The following is a 20,462-nucleotide window of genomic DNA, read 5'->3' on the forward strand; positions in this document are numbered from 1 at the left end:
CGTGAGAAAGTCAGTTCGATTACGCCAGAACCTGTCTCCGCACCAGGCGCTCTGAAGTTACAGGCGTTTGAGAAGTGGCTTCCTGTTCTTCTTGAACAGACAATTGCCTTGCTTAGTTTGCATAGTTTTGCCTAGGGGGATGTTTCCAAGAGGTTATACTCCTTCAGGTAGAAGAGACGTTTGTTGCTTAATAAAAGCTTTGTAGATTACTTAGCAAGCCTGGTCATTTGCCTCCCATCGAAAGCAGGAGTGTTTTCGCTTTCTGTTTCTGTGAAGGCGATTCCTCTTTGGATCACTCTCATAGGTTTTTTTCCTACGATAATATCAAGCATGGAAGCAGCACTAAAAACACCTTTTGCTCTGGAGCCAATTATCACAGGGCTGGTGCAGCAGGATGTAGATCTAAGCAAGCAGGGATATAAACAAGCCCCAAACTGCCAAGCACAGCACCTGGATTAGTTGCAGAACCCTTTGCATGCTGCCCAACTAGTCGTAGACTGATCTTTGAAGCCAAGCCGTAGCAATTTCCTTCACCAGAGAGTACATAAATTTATGCAATCATATGCCCCAAACAAGCACTTGATCTTTGCAATTGCCCTGCAATGGGAACGTCACTGAACCCGCTTGTACAAGTGTTGGCTGCAGAACCCATTGCTTGATGCAGTCAATCTGGTCCCACCTGATCCCTAGCACATGGCAAACTGCAAAGACAGCATTTATTGGGGGGATGAATTGTCTGAATTCACCCAAAGCCCTCAATATCCTGTTCTCAGGGCTGGAAAAGTATTTCAGCTTCCTAGGTTCCATAATAGCACCTCATTTTTTGCCAGCAGCCTTATGGGGAGATAGAAAAAAATACCTGAGTTCTTAAAGGCTTGCTTCAAAAATGCCAGGGGCCTAAATGCCCAGCCCTGCCTATTTCAGCTTGTCTTATAGAAACTGAAAACCAGAACAAAGGCTACTTTTAGCAGTACAAACTGCTTGCAGAAATCCATGTCAACGTCAACAGAAGTATTTGTAATCAGACACATAAATCAGCATTTGCATATTCAGCACAAATGCAAATGCTGCTCACATTGACCTCGCCTTTTTCTATTCTTCACATTTTAATTTCCCCCTGGACAATGCACCAACAGAGAAATTGCAAGCTCACTAGACAGAATGCTATGAACAAGACAAGCTGCTTGAGGATTCTAAGACAAGATGCTAACGCAGCCTTCCTCAACCTGGGGCGCTCCAGATGTGTTGGACTGCATCTCCCAGAATGCAATCTCCCATTCTGGGAGTTGTAGTTCAACACATCTGGAGCGCCCCAGGTTGAGGAAGGCTGTGCTAACGGATTCTAGTGGAGAGAGAAGTCCATGACCTTCTTGCACATTTATCACCTGGAGGGCATTACAAATAGGTGCACACCTTTTATCTTATTCACACATTACAAAATATACTGGTATAATGAAACATTTATCTTCCTAGATAGAAGTATCTTTGCCCACCACCCATATATTCCAAGCTGGGGGGAATTTCTCACTCTCAAACTACAAACTTCAGTCTGCAAAGGTTGGGGTCAGAGGGTGGAGTTAACTGCATATCACATAATTTCAGAATAGGTCCTATGAGAATGACAGACCCAGAAGCAGAGCCCAAGGTTCCAGACCTCCAGTCTGCTGCTTCTCCCATGAGAATGGAAGTTATAAATCCTCAGTGGTTCTTTAAGACAACGTTCTCACAATACGCAGTGGGAATTGCTAAAGGGATTCCAGAAGCTACAAGGTGATGCCCTCCAGGTAAGTTTTAATGTTTATAACTGGGTCAGGAGGTGGAATTCTCCACGTGTGTCAGCAGGTGAGTTTTTCCTGCTGCCAGATTGGTTTCTTATTTATATACCAATTGTAGATGCTGCCTAAAGAGCAACATTCTCTAGGTGCCTTATATTATCAATAAAATCTTAAAATATTGATACAGTGGAAGAGCAGTTATAAAACAGAATGTAAAACATCTCAGAGTTTTTAAACAGTCTTAAAAGGCCTGGGGGACGACGAGACATTTCTCTGGTGCTGAAATGACCACAAATAATAATAATAATAATTATTATTTATATAGCACCATCAATGTACATGGTGCTGTACAGAGTAAAACAGTAAATAGCAAGACCCTGCCGCATAGGCTTACATTCTAATAAAGTCATAGTAAAGCAACAAGGAGGGGAAGAGAATGCAAACAGGCACAGGGTAGGGTAAAGTAGGTACTAGGCAAGCAAGCCTCTTTGGTGAGAGCTCTCCACAGCAGAGGTGCCACCACTGAAAAGGTCCTCTCTCCTTAGTAGCAACCTGCCATACCTCCTTTGGTGATGGGCACCTAGAGAAGGCCCTCTGAAGATGCACAGAAATACAGATGTCCTTGAAAAGAACATGTGATCCAACTCTGAAGATTAGATGAGCTATTTCTGTGTTCCTTCTCCAACCCCACCAAACTACAACAATAGGTCATGTCCATTACTAAAACCTTATTTTCTCACCTTTACTCCCTGCAGGTTTCGAGCTTCTTGTTTGTGCTTCTGCAACTCCTTCTGCAAGAACAACAAAGTTAGGTTACAAGGACATCTCCACGGCATCACCTCAAAATCAATCCCACCTCTTCCATCCCTTCAGAGTTCATCTTTCTCCCTCTCCGTGATTTAAAGAAACCATCTCTTGTGCCTAAAAGCCCAAACAAAATTTTGATCAGGGCCTGTTTTAATGACCCTGGAGGAACCAAGAAGAAGAAATCAATGTCAGCTGCATTGCCCGCCTGGGTACCCACGGGTCCCTTAAGCGCTTGACATTCAACGGCAAGCGAGAAAACCATCACTCCCTCAAATCTCTCTTTCAGCTCAGTGCTGAGAATGCAACTTCCGGCAACGGTCCTGGGCTCACAGCCAACTTCTGTGCAGGCCCCAGATGAGAAAGACATGACAGGGCTGTCTTTTTTTCTGAGCTGCTTTATCTTGCCACTGTGCAAACTGTGCTTGCGTTCAGACATGGTTAGAAATATTAATTATTGTCCTGGTTAGTTATCCAACTACAGAGCAACATTCAAGGATAATCCCGTTTCAAGAATGGCTTGAACAGCATATGCAGAGTTGGGCTTACTTCACTCGGTAGGTGAAAAGGGATGTCAGAAAGGGTAGGGGGAGGAAAGAGGGCGCAGAAATTTGCACGGCAACAATCGTATGGTGAAATTCCAGAAAGAATATAGAATGCCAGGACGCCAGCGGAACCCAGGACAAATGTGTCATCCTCATAGTTACCTAGGAAAATCTGAAAATACATGGGCAGGTTCCCCCCCCTTTTTATCAATTTGTAAAGAGATTTAGTGGGATACTGAGAGTGGTTAGATCCAAAGTGCTTTCAGAATTAAGAAAAAAATGATTGCGCAGAGAAGCCCATCTTTAGACTTAGGGTCAGTGCAGGCTGGTGGCTCTGATTTCAGTGGGGCTTTGAACCATTCTGGGTTTCAGTCAGTACCAGCCAGAACTGTAGAGCAGCAATCCAAGATGCTGAATTTTATCAGCAAGTCAGATTCAGCACGTTAGATAGGTTCTTTAGACTTCTGGCTGGTTCTGATTGAAACCCAAAATGGATTCATAACCCCGCTGGAATCAGAGCCACCAGCCTCCACTGCTTAGAGTTGTTTAAATTATGGTTGCCCCTCCTTCCACCATAACTTAGCAAAGAGTTAGCAGTGCTACACGTCTCCACACTGCCTGCACTGGGTCCTGCAAAACCCTAGGAGCCCCCGGCCCCGGGCAGCTTTTGTTTCCCTGCACTGAGCATTCAACTCCTCCCTTGTAAAGACAGGCGCTCCTTGAGAACTGGAAAATGCAAGTAAACGAAGTTTCCCACCTCACAGAATTATATGTTAAGTTTTGTAAAGAACACAAATGCCATTATCCCCTCAGCGCCAAAGACGAATGCCCAAACACTTCCCTTAACGGTCCCCTGAATGTTGGGGGACCAGCATACCTTTCAGATGCTGCCCCAGAGCTGCTGAGTTTTTTATAATATCCCCGGACCCAAAGAAACCAGTCCGTTCAGTTTAGCCGGCTGCCTCTTACCTTTAGCTCCTGATTCTCCTCCATGCTCTGGTCCAGTCGACCTCGGATTATGATCTGAATGCAAAATGTGGCGGTTATTTACCAGTTCCTACACAGAAATAACGCACAAAGCCGTCTCAGAATGGAACCTGGGAAGAAAAGGCATTCCTACTCACCAGCTGCTCTTCGGGGCAGGCCTCCTGTTCACAAAGCACAAACGATCTCTCTTGCTCATCCTCAGGTAACGACCCGTTGAGCAGCAAGGCCTGGCAAAACAACAATGGCAAAGGGAAATGCCTCCATGGAAACCACCAGGGAGAAATTCAACCCCGTCTGGAGGGGATCCGGCTGGGATGAAAGACTAGTCTGCTTGGACAACTGGAGCCTAATTGCACAAAAATGGATTCTATCCCTGGTGACATTAAAAACAAAATTCTAAAGGGAAGGAAACAGGCTGCTGCTTCAGAACCAGGCACTTTTGGGCTCAAGTCTGAAAAATAACCAGGAGAGAACAATATACAGACAATAAGACCCTATGATAAGCAATGCAAAGGTCTTCACTTATAATATGGCTTGCTAAGAATATAAGAAGAGCCGTGCTGGATCAGACCAACAATCCACCTGGTTCAGCATTCTGTTCACAGTCATTAACCAGCTGCCTGTGGGAAACCCGCATGTAAGACAAAGAGTGCCACAGCACACTTCTGGTCATATTTTCCAGCAACTGGTGTACATAGGCATACCGGAAGTAGTGTATAACCATCACGAGTAATAACCCTTGAGAGCCTGATCCTAGTTCCTTTTATCTATCCTGAATCTTCCACCAACCAGCTGCATGGGATAACCCCAGATTTTATTATTATGAGAGGGAGAAATTTTTTATATATATTTATTTATGATGGCATTTATATCTCACCTTTTTTCCTTCAAGGTACCCAATGCGGCGTACCTAACCCTCCCCCTCTCCATTTTATCCTCACAACCACCCTGTGAGGTGGGTTGGGCTGAGAGTCTGTGACAGGCCCAAAGTCACCCAGTGGGTTTCCATGGCTGAGTGGGGACTAGAACCCGGATCTCCCGACTCCCAGTCCAACATTTTAGCCACTACACCACAGTGGCTCTCCAGTCTCCCTATCCACTTTCTCCATACCATGTATGAGTTTGTACACCTCTATCACGTCTCCACTCACTTGCCTTTTTTCTAAGCTAAATAATCCCAGATGTTGTAACCTTTCCTCATACAGGAGTTACTCCAGCCCTGTGAGCATTTTAGTTGCCCTTTTCTGCCCTTTTTCCAACTCTACAATATCCTTTTTGCACACAGCATTCTAATTGTGGTTGTACTATAGAGTTGTATAAGGGCATTATGGTATCGGCAGTTTTGGTTTTGATTCCTTTACTAATTATGGCTAACTTAGAATTTGCCTTTTTCACAGCAGCCGCACACACTGGGTCAAAATTTTCATCAAGCTGTCCACCCCAACCCCAAAATATCTTTCTTGATATTTCTTGCTCTGTCCAGACTTGAAAGGTTTACTGGCCTTCTGAGTCTGCCCAGTGAAGAGTTCTGTGAAGTCTTGAAAGCTTGTGTAGTGCTATTAAAGTGTCCTTTATCTTGCAGACGGGATTTATTTTGACTTTGATCCCAAAGAGAGGTCTAGAAATGAAAGCGGCTGGCCGTTGACAAGGGCAGTGCAACTGAGATCCAGAGACACCACGCTCTGAAGTCCGGAGGTTTCATGCTCCAGCTCAAGGGAGGGGGAGGGGAGGGCAACCCTGGCAGAATGCCAATCCCTACCCATTTATCTTCCATATTTCCCAGAGGTCCCAGAGTTTGCCCAGCAGGATATCAAGTCAGGGCTGCTCCTTGTCAGGCTTCCCAAAGGAGCATACTAAAGCCCTGGAACTCCAATCAAACTCTCATGATCAAGAGGCTTTAAAGGGGGAAATTGACTATTCAGATTCAATTTTCCTGGTCAGCGGGATCAGCTGTTTCCCCCCCTCCTCCTAGGAGATAAGGGGCAGTAATGCCAGGCAGCTGCCATCCCCAAAGCCAGCTGCCTCCCTTGGCTCCCAGAGCATGAAAAAAACCCAGAGAGGAGTGTGATGATCTCAGAGGGTACATCGGGCCGCCAAATTTCACCAGGGCACCAAGCAGCCTTGCTACCTCCTTTTTAAGCCTTTTGTGTCTGGCAGCAAATGCACACACACACACACACACACACACACACACACACACACCGCCTGCCCTGCCTGATGCTGCCAGGACAAGGCTGCCTTTGTTTACTCATATATAAACATTTACAATTCAAAACCAGCACAGTTCCCAGTACAGAATGCCCTGTTGCTTGAGAGAGAGAGAGAGAGTTCAGAGTCTTTGCCACAAGGAGCAGAGTGCCGGATGAGGCAGAGGGGAAGGTGGGTCGTGTGGCCAGGGAGGGGCAGGAGGTGGAGCAACAACATCACGGTTCTGCACCAAAAACCTGTCAGGAAAACCACGAACAGAGCAATCCGACGCATGCTTTGCTCAGGAGCAAGCCCCACTGCGTTCCGCAGAGATTATTCCCAGGTAAGAGTATGGAGTATTGCAGCCTAAACTTCATTATGTACCTCGAGCTTCTTAAACCCTGGATTCTTTCTGGCCCTAAGCAACTACTTGAATTCCAGCACTTTGATCAGCTGTTGATCTGAGGAAAGTATCACCTCCTGTGCTCTACAGGTCTTTCTGTGTGTCCCTTTTTTCTTTTTCTAGCAGAATAACATGTACCTGGTACCCATTTGATATGCATAGTGCAGACCTCTTCACCTAAAAATCACACTTCTGACAAAGAGATATCACATTTACCCAGCACTTTGTATCTGGAGAACGCAATTCATCCCCCAGATAGCGCATCCAATCATTATTTGAAAATTGTTGAAAAAATAGTTGGTGTGGTGAATTATACAGATCCCCTAAGCCTCATGTCAGCATTTTGTGAATGTTTTCTTTGCATCTTGTATGTGCATGCATGCTACCTCAGTGCTGGAGAATTCGCTCAGCACATTTATGAATTAATATTGAAGTTCAAGGATTCTTCTCCAGACTGCATCAGTATTTCTAGAACTGCCTAACTCAGGACTGGCTGAAAGTCACCACTAAAGGCTTGTAGTTGAGCCAGGAACTGAACCAGCAGCTTTTGAATTCCATACCTATGGCTCACATGGCAAGACGAACTTCTACGTGGCTATTAAAGGTCGGCAAAGCCACCAGAACAAATGCAGGCTGAGGAGGGGAAAGAACTGATACCTGCAATCCTGAGATCATCTTCTTTGCTTCTTCCATTTCCTTTTCTAAGTGATCTTGTTGTTCCAGAAGCTGATCTTCCCATGAAGTCTCCAAGCTTACCGCCGGGCACCTTGCCTGCCACTCAGAGGGAAAGAGAGAGCCGGTCTCTTCTGCAAAGCAAAGCAAACGTTTGTTGAACGAATCTGGACTGATGCAACTTCAGTTTTCTCTGCACTTGAAAGAGTCATCACAATTTTCTATAAACTGCATCCTTTTGTTCACAAGCAGGATGCTACATCCTAGGGTGTAAAACTCAACTAGGCAAAGGTTAGATCTCAGGTGGACATACTGTCCTAAACTGAATGACTGTCTCACTCTAGCTACTGTATTTGGGAATCGCCAGGCGCTTAGGCCATATTCCCAATAACACAGTCTCTGTCCCACTGCCAAATATGCCAATTTACTCAAAGCCCAACAGCTGTGCTGGGTTTCTTCTCCTTCAGATTTTTCATCTGCAAGTCACTCTTGTTTCATTTTCTGGCATGCTGGTGTCTGTATTTGTACAGCTTCTTACTTTGGAATCTATCCCCCAGTGTCCCTCCTCCCACCCTTGTCTGGCCTATCTAATGCAGACTGTAAACACTCCATGTTATTCGGATTATAGATAAGGTAGACAGATAAGGTAAATGTTTGCTATCCCCAAATATGGCCAAGAGCTTAGACAGCTCAACGTGGGTGAAGCTCTGCTTCTCCAGGGCAAGTCTCTCTTAGCCTCAGGTCCCCACCTGCGAAATGGTAATCATAGTGGCCTTCCTCACAGGGTTATTGAGAGGCCAAATACAATCACAACTGTAAATTAAGCAGTACTATGTAAATGGAAATTAATAGCTGAAGAATTTGAGCAGATTAACCACTGAAATCAAACCATGCTAGCCATATATGAGTTCTCTGGAGAGAATAATATCTGCTTGAAACAAAGTAGGGACAGATGGGTGTCTGGGGATCTGGTATACTGAGAGGGCTACAGTCCTTTGTAAGATACTGATTTTTAGGGTGGCCTGCACACTGACTTTTAATGGCTGGAGGGAAGTCTCAGTGGTACATTAGGGTTAAGGTTAATCCTCAGGTTAGGATTAGGGTCGAGGGCGGACAGCTCCTCAGGCCAGAACCAGGGCTGCAGAAGAGCCCAGAAGGGCCAGACAGACTTAGTGAGCCACCAAGTGAGCTTACACAGTGACTTTAAATGGCTGGAGACACCTAGAAAATGCTTACCTTAGAGGACTGTTGTAAGCGTTACTGAGATAATAAAGTTGTAAAGTGTTTTAAATGTTCACGAAACCTTAATAGAAATTCTACATATAATTGTTTGTTTTTGTAATTATTGGAAAAATAAACCCAAACAAAGTTCAGTCCAAGAGCCACTCCAAATGACTGAGAGGAAGCCTCAAAAGACCCCAAGCCTCCTTTTCCCAGGCTCCATTTGAGCTCCTGTGCATTATAAATTCAGACTCGCTCTGAAGGGGGATTTCAGACTTTTGTTTTGAGGGTTTCCACCCTCTCTCCGCTTGATCTAAGCACAAAGCATCCGCCCCTGCACTGTGAATAATAAAAAGGGACTTCTCTGGGACCTTTTTTCTTTTCTTTTCATAGCATCAACCACACAAGACTCCCAGAGACTGCTACAGATGTGTCCCAGTTGCTGTGGGTTGGGATTTACAGTCAGATGGGTTTTTGCCCTAAATTCACATCATCTGCACGGAGTCCTTGCTGCAGTTTTCTGTTCCATCCCTTGTTTAGCCCTAGAATCTGGGAGAAAGCTGCGCAATTTATATCTGGGCCGACTGGGAGCTAGGGTGCTTCTAAAGGGATATGTCAGGATGCTTTGAAATGTGGAATGCATCCGTGGTGGATCTTATTTTTGTACAGCAGAAGAGAGACGTTTTCAAAATCAACTGCATATTCTAGCCAATGCAGATAATCTGAACTTCAAATGTGAGAAAGTTTTGAGAGGCAGTGTGGTGCAGCGGTTAGAGTGTCAGACTAGGACCATGGAGAACCAGCTTCAAAACTCCACTCGGTTGTGAATCCCTTGTCACTCTTTTACTCAGTTTAATCTCACTGGGTAGTTGTGATGATAAAGGAGCAGAGAGAGAATCATATATGCTGTGCTGAACTGAGCTCACTGGATAAAGCGCAGGTTACTCATTAAAACTAACCCCGGGCATTTAAAAAAATATTTTTGGTTCAGAAATATTGAGGACTATTCCACATTTTAAGCAGAGATATAGGCATTCAAGGGGGAGCTGCATACAGTCACGGCTCCCCGGCTTTAAAACATCTTAGCTTTACACTTTGCAAAATGCCATGTGGGAGAAGGCCCTTATAAATCTCAAATACTGTATTTCTGTGAGTGACAGTAATCCCAGATTATGGACAAGAACCCATCTTTGAGTCTTCTTCAGGGAAGGCCCCAGGCGACAGGTAAGAGCGGGTTTGGATCAAACGGCTAAAACCTGAGTGAGTCAAATAGCTAAATTCCCCACCCTAGGACCATTCTCCCCCTCTTCCCCACTCCAAAATTGTTGGCTCCCCCAATGAAAAACAGTGGGAATCACTGGTCATGGCTACAAGCTCTGAAAATGGTTCAATAATTTGTGTGAAGGTCAGCAGAGGTGCTGCAGGGTACTTACGGATCAACAGGAGGGCCAAAAAAGACGCCCAGGGTCCAGGCTCTATGTTTAACACCCCTGTCTTACTTAGCATTGCACAGATGTTTCATTACTGCACGGTATGTACAGTTCTCAATCAGTACAGTGCTCCCTCCTTATACCCTGCCCCCTGCACCTGGCTGTGGGGCAAGAATAGGGCTCCTACCCTGAACTGAGGTACCAAGAGGAGGGCAGTTACCTGATCAAAGAAATCTTAGTTGATTAATTGTATGTATACAAGTAGAAATAATAGTTTGGAAGCAAGAAGCATACTTTCCTTGTTTTTAGATGGCACGCCTGACGATACTAGGCATCTATGTATATGTGTGTGAGACAGAAAGAGAAAGAAAAAGAGAAGGTGGGGATGAAATGTGACATTTAAGATGGTCCTTGCTATCCGCAATTTTTATAAATACTTCTATTAAACGCTTCAGCCCTAACCAAGACCCAGAACCAGAGCAAATTCTCAAATAGTAGAAGACTGTAGCAGCACAAGTGACTGATGTGAATCTCCCACATTCAGTTAGGACCATTAGCTGGTTGGCTGTTCGCTCCCCTACCTGTTCTGGTGTCCACTTCTTCTTCACGAACAATGTCAAATCCTGCCTTCTCCTCTGAAGGTGTAGCACTGGACTCACTCTTTGCACTGTTTATCGGGCTAGGTGATGTGAGGCTGTGGGGGCAAAGAGAAGGCAACCAAATCTTTTCAGTAACTTGCAGCAACGGAATCATTCCTTCCTCTCTGGATGTGAAATAAGGTTACTTTGCAAGAACTTCAATTGCACCAAATACAATCCCAGGTTAATCGGGGGGGGGGGGGGAGAAATCCACCATGGTAATATCTCTTCACTCATTAATAATGGGGCATAATCCATCACCTTTGCAAGCCCCACTGCAAAGGAATGCACTCCACGAGTCAAATCTACGCATCTCCCATTCTACCACCCTTCTATTGCCACCCCTACCCAAAAGTATCCAAATGCTGGCAGCTAAACAAAGTGCAACTGGAGAAACTACTTTTATAAATATAAATACACACACACACACACACACACATGGGGTGGGGGTTCAGATGGACCAGCATATCTCCCCCCCGCCACCCCAAATTCAAGGAGCTTATTCTACACGATATGTCAGGGGGTTTGCTTACAATTACTTTTTGCTGCAACATTTTTTCCTTGGATGTTGAAAGTTGCTACCCACAGTATCTTGTTTCTCATTTGGTCCTTGTTTCTAAGGGCCATGTGCAACTGAAGCCAGAAGTCACATATATTATTTTTAGCAAATTGTGAATTCCCACGAGGACAAAGACACCAACTCATGATCTGGCTTTACATTCTTGAACTCAACCTTTCCTTTTTCTTTTTTTAAGTGCCAGTCAGTTCAGTCGAACTTTCTTTCCACCCTCCTCCAAATTCTTCCAGTATCCATCACCCAGACAACAATAAAAGGCATCTGAGACTCACTGACCCATTTAACATGTCCCCAAAGAATTTCTCCTTGCAAGTGTGAGCAAGAGTTAATGTATCATTTTCCCAGAGAGAGAGAAACAAAAGAGAGAGCAAACAAAAGGGAAAAGAAAAAAGAGTGGAGAAAACAGAATAGATTAAAAACAAAAATAGAAGATGGTTGCCAACTCACTTGCCTGATTTCCCAGCATTTTTGAGTTGAGCCCCACAGCTGGAATGGCAATAGCTAAGGCCATGCAGTATGCACGCATGCACATGCAAATGCACACACACACACACACCCCAGACTAATAATGTCAAAGCATCTCATAAATTTGGGATGAAGATGACCTGTAATTAGCATGTCCCACAGGGCAAGACTTTACCAGCCTTATTCCTCTTGAGTATCGTAATTCAAGAATTCAACTCTCTCCACTTATTCTATTGCAGGTAGGCTCAAGAGGCAGCTGGACAAGCATCTGATAGGTATGCTTTAAGGTAGATTCCTGCAATGAGCAGGGGGTTAGACTCAATGGCCTTGTAGGGCCCTTTCCACTCTACTGTTCTATGATTCTATGATCCAAGATCTTGAACACAGGTTTCCACACTGTTCCCACACTAAGACCAGGTCCGAAATGTAGGAAGTAGCTGCACAAAACAAGAGACACAAAGTTGTGCGTTTTGTACATCAGTCCCTTGGAGGGCTACTGGTGTGGACTATGCTGTGCCACCCCTACAATATGGGCTAGGAGGCTTCATGCTTATAGGTGCCAGATATGTCAAAACAGCACAGCTGAGTCACAAGAAACTCCCTCTATCCAACTCCAGAAGCTCCTTCAGGGTCAACCAACAGAGTAGCATGGATGCATAGCAGCAATACACAACGGAAGATTAGATGCTAGTTACAAACAACAGGACAATGCCACTGCCTTCATGTTCTGCTTGCAAGCATCCAGAGGCACCTGGCTGGCTGCTGTTGGAAACAGAACGGATTTGGTTCGGTTCCTTAAGAACAAGATATCTACATCTACGAGAGTCTACATCTCTCATTCTGTGGAATCAACGTGGAAATAACTTCCTGGTCTAATTGGGTAACACAGAAATAGTCATACAGGTCAGTAGGACAGCCAACTTTTTTTGATTTAAAGTAATATCTGCACATCAAGTAGGCTTCTATTAAAGGCAGAGGAACAGGAACAGTTAAAAAAGCAGCAACCCAATCAGACAGAGAAGGAGAAACAAGATAAAGGAGAAACAAAATGATGTTGGTACTAAACTTCAGAGGACATCTGCAAATGTTGGCCTACAAAAATAACACTTCTCCCCAGTCATGTAAGAGATCTGCCCCCTCCTTTAAAAAAAGTACCTTGCGATTAGCAGAGAAAAGGATGCTCAAGAACACTTCAAAATGCATCTACAGCAGGATTTTAATAGCAACCTTCCAGACACAGCTCAGTTTCAAGGTAGTTTGGCAGCGCATGAGAAAATTGTGCCAGTCTGGTTCTACTTACAGCTTTTTGGCCAATGGATTACCAGTGACAGTCATCAGACCATCCGGAAAAGAAAGCGAGACACAACGTCAGGAAGTGTACCTGGAGCCCAAAACACTGGTCAAAGGTCATCTCCATTCATCACCTGTCCTGCTAGTTAAGAGCTTTGGCATCAGCCTTGGCATCAGTTACCAAGACAGGCTCTGCACTTGATGCCTTCGAATTCCATTTCCTTTTTAAAAAAATTCCAGTTCGTCACCCAGCATTATAAATGCAGAGAAATTAGGTCTGGAAAATTTAATCAATTCCAGCAGGATTTATGGTGCATAATTCCTTCCAGCATTGCCTAGTTCCTCAGCTAAAAGAAAACATCACCCACATGAGCAGCTAATTAGGGACCACTAGAAGTAAGTCCGCAGCATCCCCTGCCCAAGTGACCTCTAACCCCCACCCACCCCCATTAAATGACAGTGACAACAGTCAGTGGCTCACCATTTGACCTGCTTCCCTCCCATGATCCCCCTTTGACCTTTGGCCTCACAGGGCCAGTCTCCTAAGGAGCCTCAGTCTTCCACAGGTCCCGTCCACAGGCATGCCTCGTCCCCTCACGTGCTCGGAATTTCTGCGCCAAGGACGGCCGTCTCCTGTCAAACTAACAGAGAAATGTTTGCCAGGCAGACTCCCTCGTGCGAGCCAAGAAATTCGCAGCAGGAAGAAGGGGGCGGCGGGGAGAAGAGCGCTGGTTCCTTGGCAGGAGCGGGTCGGTGATAAATCTGCAGCCCTCGAGCGTGCCTTGGGGAGGAGGCAGAGGCCAAAAATTCAGCCGCCTGGCTTTTCGGCTCTGCTCGGTCGCCGGTTGGGTGGTTGGTTGTTTTGCACTGTTGCATTTTTGGTCTGACGTATGCTCAAATTCTTTTCAACGGCAAGGGTATCAGTCTGGATGGCAAGCCTCGTTTCTCATCCCATTCTGATCAATTCGGCTTCTCAACAGCCACTAAGGAGACCCAAAAGCAAGTCACGGAAACTGCTCCTCCAGCCTCGGATCCTGTCTCTGAAACACAGTATGTAGCAGTCAGCCGTGTGTGTGTGTGTGTGTGTGTGTGTGCCGCCTCTCGCTTTGCTCTCTGCAGCTCCGTCTCCCTCCTGCTGTCACTAGGGCTGTGTGAGGCAGAAACCTATTCTCCGAGATGTCTAAGCTCAGGGTGGAGGAGAGGGATGGTCGCTGAGAGGGGAGGGGCCGGGAGGGGAAAGAGGGAGGGAGAGGAGGGAGATATGCTTCATGCTCCTGGGAAGAGCAGCATTATTTGGGCAATTCCTCCATGAATCATGTCTGCTGATTTTCCTTAGCAGTATCTTGTTTTTCCTCCCAGATATTGTGACATCAAGAATGCACTCACTCCGTAATGAATATATGCTCTGTGTGTGTGTGTGTGTGTGTGTGTCCAAGGCATATGATCTCTGCCCATATCACTGTCGGGGAATGGCCCAGAGGCTGTCCATCTATATAAAATAGATTTCAGTCTCTATTAAAATGGTGGCATGTCTTTTCCAACCGACTTTGAGTAACTCATTTGCTGGTGTTGATTTATTTCCTTTCGGGAGAAATTTCCATTTGGCAACCAGGATCCAAAAGGCATCTCCCCCTCTCCGCGTTTTAGTAAAAACAGCAACATGCACCAAGTATAAATACAACACTTCTTAAGACAGGATGATATTTGGGATCAAAACAGCAGACGAATCATGGACAGAAATTCAATACAGAAACACACATGGGCTTGTCTTGCTGCTAGCCCCTTCCATGGGATAGGCTCCAAGGATTTCGCAACCACCAGAGAGTTCGGAATCACAATCAGAGGCACTGTCCATGTTTGACAGCTGGGAAAAGTGAGGCACAGCGCTAAGAGAAATAAAATAACTTGAGCTTGGCAGTCACACCCTGTTCCTCAGTTAGTATTGGCAACAGCTGTACAAAGATCTCACAGAAAAGAGGTACACACCTGGGCAGGACCAAGACAAAAACATTTTACAGCTATGCAAAAGACATTTTGAGTACCCAGGAGGCCAGGCATCAAGGCAACCCCACAGACTGTATAAGAAGCCATTTGTATTTGGTGGCCAGGGATAGTGAGACAGTTGCAGCCACAGTGGTGTAATCACTTTGGACTTTAGTGTAATGGGTGCAAAACATGCTCACACGCCAATATGTTTTGTTTCTGCCCAATAGGACTACGGGGACGGAACCCAAAGCTCTATGCACAACGCGACATCTTAGAGAATTTGCAGGAGTTTCATCTAAACTGCCTTATACTCCTCGCACATGTGTGAAAGACTTTGGCACGTGCAGTTTTGAATGTGCACAAATGCTGTTTTTAATTCAGCTCGGGGTTATGTAGGAAAAAGGTGGGTTTGGGCCACATGACCACTTCCATGCACTCTGTGCAGGCTACCTATAAACAGATGTGCCCTGATAGAAGAGCTTTACCACCACAGAGCTCATTGATAGTGCCTGAACTAAGCCGTCGGGGTGTGTCTTCTCCTGCACTAACTGCAGCCAAACTTTATAGTGGGAGAAGTTATCTTGTCAACAGACGTTACGAGACGTCTTTCATGTCAATGGAACAAGAAAAACATGCCGTATACTTGAAGGTCTGCTCAGGCTAGGCCCAGAACACCATTGAATTCAACAGGTATTAGACAGCTAATCAGATGCTAGCAATAGAAGCCACAACAGGCTTAAAGAGAACGTGGAATCATAACGTTATTTGAAGTAGTGTGAAGTCCATGTCACTATGGGGACTAGTAGTACTGCTCCTTTCCCACTTTTTTGCCCTCAGTCCCCTCACCACAGAGGGGCTCATGAATAATGCAAATATGGCTCATGAATAGTGAATCCATCCGAAATCTGCATGCAGCACAGCCCTGCCCCTCTCTCACACGCCCCAATTGGTGCCTCCGTCCCCTTCCCCCTCCACGTGGCTGGGCTGGGGCCTGCCTCCGCGCCACACTGATTGGCCGAGCAGAGCTGTCCTTCATCCCACTGGCAGAGGAGCCGCCATGCCTGTTCAGCACGTAGGAAATTAAATTGCTATTAAAGCTATTAAAGCTCAAGCTTTGAACTTTTCCAAAGTTCCAAAATTTTCTGCACCTCAACGTTGCTCAAGCTTCAGTTTAAAACAAAAATGAGCAAAATCGTAATAAGCCTCACACTACCGTATTCTTACATAAGACGTTTGGAAAAAATGAGCTGAAAATATGTGTTGAAGGGTCATATCTCAAACTGACCTATGCCAAAACATGCAGAAAAGCAGGGTCCTAGGGGGATTCCACATGTCGTACTCAGGCCGCTTCCATCCGCCCCCAGTGCACCCCAAAAACGATCGTGTACCTTGCCTGTAAAAGAGACGAGGAAGAGGCGTCCTTGCCGGTGCTGGTGCCGCCACCCAACTCCCTCCTCGCCAGCCGGGACGGAGAGCTCGGCGGAAGAAGGAGGGGTGGGGAGCGGAAGAAGCTCTCCACCCCGCCTTCTTCCGCCGAGCTCTCCATCCCAGCCGGCAAGGAGGGAGGTGGGTGGCGGCGGCGGCAAGGACGCCTCTTCCTCGTCTCTTTTACAGGCAAGTTACACAATCGTTTTCGGGGTGCACTGGGGGTGGATGGAAGCGGCCTGAGTACGACATGTGGATGGGCCCCTAGTTACACATCTCCCTGTTCATGCAAGGAAATTGACAGAAAAGATGGGGCACAGGAATCTCTGTCATTGAGCCGTGTCCTCTCCCCTGTCACGTGCGGGGACATCCTGGGTGTCCCGTATTAATCCTGAAGAACTAGAGGTGTTAACCCAGATTAGAAACCATCCTTCACTTATAAGCATGTGTTTGAAAGAGCATGGGAGAGAAAAATCCATCCTTTTGCCATTTCATTGAAAATATGACGGGATGGTTAAAGAAGCGTGTTAAGGCGTAACTAATCTGCAGTAAGTGTTCTTGGACTATATGACCTAGATATATATTTTTTTTAAAAAAACCTTTCATCATGTTTAGAGGCATCACAAATCAGTCTTGATGCTGACTATACTTAAATTCTGTGTCTATCCTGCAGTCATTAGCTCCCCTAACCATATATATTTACACACACACACACACACACGTACACACACCTCCTTTCTGATGGTGCCTGAGAAAGATAAATCCTTTCCCGCTTGGCAGTTATTGCTGCAGTTTAAACGGGCATTCTGCCTGCCTGCAGTGGCTCTGGGTTTGGTTCCCAGCTTCAGATGCCTTTGTCAAGGAAGGGCTCTGTTGTCTGCCTCCTTTCACACAGAACAAGTTGCGTATCTGGCATTGCTGGGAGCCAAAGACATAACACGCCACGGCGTGGAGGTGGAGAGAGAACCATTCTGTGGGGTAGCCTACACCTGATGTCTCCGTCAGACCCTACTCTGGAGAAATGAATAGCATGTTTGCTGTTTCCCCCACACCCTGCCCGCACACAGAAACAACAGTTTCCCCCTGCTATAACGTGGACACAGTCCCGAGACCTTATCTCTCCCGCTTTCACCCTCTCTTGGGTCTTGCTACGTTTCACAATGCAATTTCTGCCCTTTGTCTGTACATAGTTACAAAGCCAGAAACAAATCCACATTTAACGGATGGAGAATATCTCCCATTCGCGAGACATTATGATTGAAATCTAATTACACATCACAGCGCAGCCCTGGGTTTAATTAAAAAGCATTTTACTCCATTTTGACATAATCTCCAATCAATTTCCTAGCAGGCTGTCAGTCCTTCTGTCTGCTTCTCAGCCCTGTAGGATTAGGAAAACTCTGGAAAATTTGCACTCTGGATCAAACCTGTCAAATCTTTGGAGTCTTCTCCAGTTTCTGATGCTATGAGCACAGCTGCACAGGAAGCAATGTGCCTGCACGGGGGAGTCAACAAAGCGCAAACGAATCATGGGGAAGTTCAGACAGCATTAACACCACCAGGAAAGGGTAATGTCTCAATACGAAACCCAGAATGGAAATGGTTGGAGTTTTGGTCCCTCTTTGCAATACATACAGATTTTGTCTGCGGAGCCAAAGCAAGATGTGACATGACATGGTCAAACCACCCAGTTCTTTCTTAACCACAATCACTACATGGCTCCTAACAGATGCTCAGACATGGAATTTGGTGTAAGTCAATAGGAAGAAACTTCCTGAACTTTGGAACTGCCACAATAATTGGAGGACATAGCCCAGGGGTGAGCAACTTATGGCCTTCAAAATGTTTAGGCCAGCAACTCCCATGTTAAGGCCAGCATAGCCAGTGGTGAGGGGTTGCAGGAGTTGTAAGCCAAAACATTTGGGGGACCTTAAGTTGCCCACCCCAACATAGCCGATCACGATTAACTACAGTAACAACATGGAACTTCCATCTACAGAGCACCTGTATTGAAAGGAAAGAAAGGAATTCTCGTGCAAAGCACTTGAGTCATTACTGACTCCTAGAGGGACGCCTGCTTTCGCTGACTTTTTTTGGCAGACTTTTGTAGCGGGGTGGTTTGCCATTGCTTTCCCCAGTCGTGGTTACCTTTCCCCCAGCTAGCTGGGTACTCATTTTACCGATCTCAGAAGGATGGAAGGCTGAGTCGACCTGAGCCGGCTGCCTGAGAACCAGCTTCCGCTGGGATCGAACTCAGGCCGTGAGGAGAGTTTCGGCTGCAGTAACTGCCGCTTACCACCCTGCGCCACATGAGGCTCATACCTGTATTGAAAACTAGGAACAAATTAACAATGGGGGGAGACCCAATGGGGGAAGACCGAAGATGGTAGTGCACGCGCTGGTAACTTCGAGGCTCGTCTTCTGCAATGCACTCTACGTAGGGCTACCTTTGCGGCTAGCCCGGAAACTTCAACTAGTGCAAAATATGGCAGCCAGGGGTGAACATATTACACCAGTTTTAAAATCGTTACACTGGCTGCCAATTAGTTTCTGGGTGATGTATAATGTGTTGGTTATTACCTTTAAAACCCTACATGGTTTGGGTCCAGGTCACCTGTGGGATCGCCTTTTCCTGTACAATCCGCCCCGCACACTCAGGTCCTCTGGGAAGAATTTACTTCAGCCAGCAAAAACTAGATTAACAACTGTTACCCAGAGGACCTTCTCTTCTGCCGCTCCCAGACTGTGGAATGGCCTGCAGGGAGAGATCCGCCAACTCAATCGTCTTTCTGAATATAAAAAAGCAACAAAGATTGATCCCTTCCAGCGGGCCTACCCAGTCAAATTTTAAGATGTCTGGCTGTTATTTTAATAATGTATTAGCTTTTATATGTTTTAATCAGTTTTATGTATTTTATAGTATTTTGTATTTTATGTTGTTCCCCGCCTCGATCCAAAGGGAGAGGAGGGTAATAAATATATTATTATTATTATTATTATTATTATTATTATTATTATTATTATTATTATTATTATGCTTCTTGCCTTCTGTGGAAGCTTTCAAGGTGCATCTGGCTGGAAGCTGATGAAACACTAAAGAAGTTCTTGTGGAACCCTTTCCCTTGTGTCCTCAGTATTCAAAAACTGCACAGAAGACACAACCAAGCAGATGCTCTAGAGAGAAGGACATGGGGGGGATGAACTAATATCTAACAATGGAGTGAATTTAGACATGTGGTAGCACCACGTTCTGTGAAAAGCATGAACATATTATCTACCAATCTACCGATATTGCTATGAAAAAAATCCCAAAGGCACTTTGTAACATTCCCGGATAGTGGAATCACCATGTTGCTTGCTAGCGAAATTCTCAGCCGCTGCTTACCAGCGCGATGGCAGAATTTAGATCAGGAAAGGGGGGGGGGAATTGTTGCCAATTAGACTGGCAGAGGGAACTGCAGGAGGTAAATTGTAATTACCCACCCTGGAATCAGGCCATGGCTCTGTGGGCCAATCACCCTAACTCTTGTGAAATGTGCCATGGAGTTTTTAATGAGCTCACATGAGCAGGAATTCCATTTTAATTCTCCTTCGGAGGATATTTTTGGTGGCACTGTCTCTCCTTACCCCACATCCCCTAAACCAAGGGGCAGGCACAGTTGCTAGGGAAGGCAGAAGAACTCTGGCAGATCCTTAACACACTGGGTTTTTTTTGTGTGTGTGTAGGCTAGGAGGAACCCTGCTCTACTACTTATCTTCCCACAAGTTGATCTCCATGGGTGGGTGGGTTGAGTGAGTGGTATCGCCTTAGGGGAGAAGGCTGGACTAAAGAACTGTTCTATAGGAATGGCAGCTGCGTACCTGCGTTGGCTGATGGTGGCAGTGACCACTAGAATAACTCCCTGAGGATTCAACCCCTTAAAGGACACCATATGATTTCCCTCTAACATGCCTGGCCTCAATGCCTGTCATAAAAGCTTCCCTGTCTATCTAGCCACCTATCCCCAGCCCCTTTTTAAGTTAAATTATTGGAAGCTCGTATTAGGCCGCCTTAAGG

General features: G+C 45.7%; 1 protein-coding gene across 4 annotated transcripts in view; it reads right to left on the minus strand.

Moving 5' to 3' along the window:
* DIXDC1 (DIX domain containing 1) overlaps positions 1-20,462 on the minus strand; it is a 309,778-nt gene that overhangs the window by 12,717 nt on the left and 276,599 nt on the right. For 3 of the 4 annotated variants that reach the window (XM_063139351.1, XM_063139350.1, XM_063139352.1), the window contains 5 exons: positions 10,606-10,718; positions 7,359-7,507; positions 4,249-4,338; positions 4,094-4,147; positions 2,516-2,566 (listed from right to left, as the gene is read on the minus strand). In XM_063139351.1, the coding sequence (XP_062995421.1) occupies positions 2,516-2,566; positions 4,094-4,147; positions 4,249-4,338; positions 7,359-7,507; positions 10,606-10,718 (457 nt within the window). Of the gene's footprint in view, positions 1-2,515; positions 2,567-4,093; positions 4,148-4,248; positions 4,339-7,358; positions 7,508-10,605; positions 10,719-13,475; positions 14,164-20,462 lie in introns of those variants that run through there. The other variant, XM_063139353.1, reaches the window with a different exon arrangement.

Source organism: Elgaria multicarinata, chromosome 12 (assembly GCF_023053635.1).
Source record: "Elgaria multicarinata webbii isolate HBS135686 ecotype San Diego chromosome 12, rElgMul1.1.pri, whole genome shotgun sequence".
Classification (NCBI taxonomy): Eukaryota; Metazoa; Chordata; class Lepidosauria; order Squamata; family Anguidae; genus Elgaria; species Elgaria multicarinata.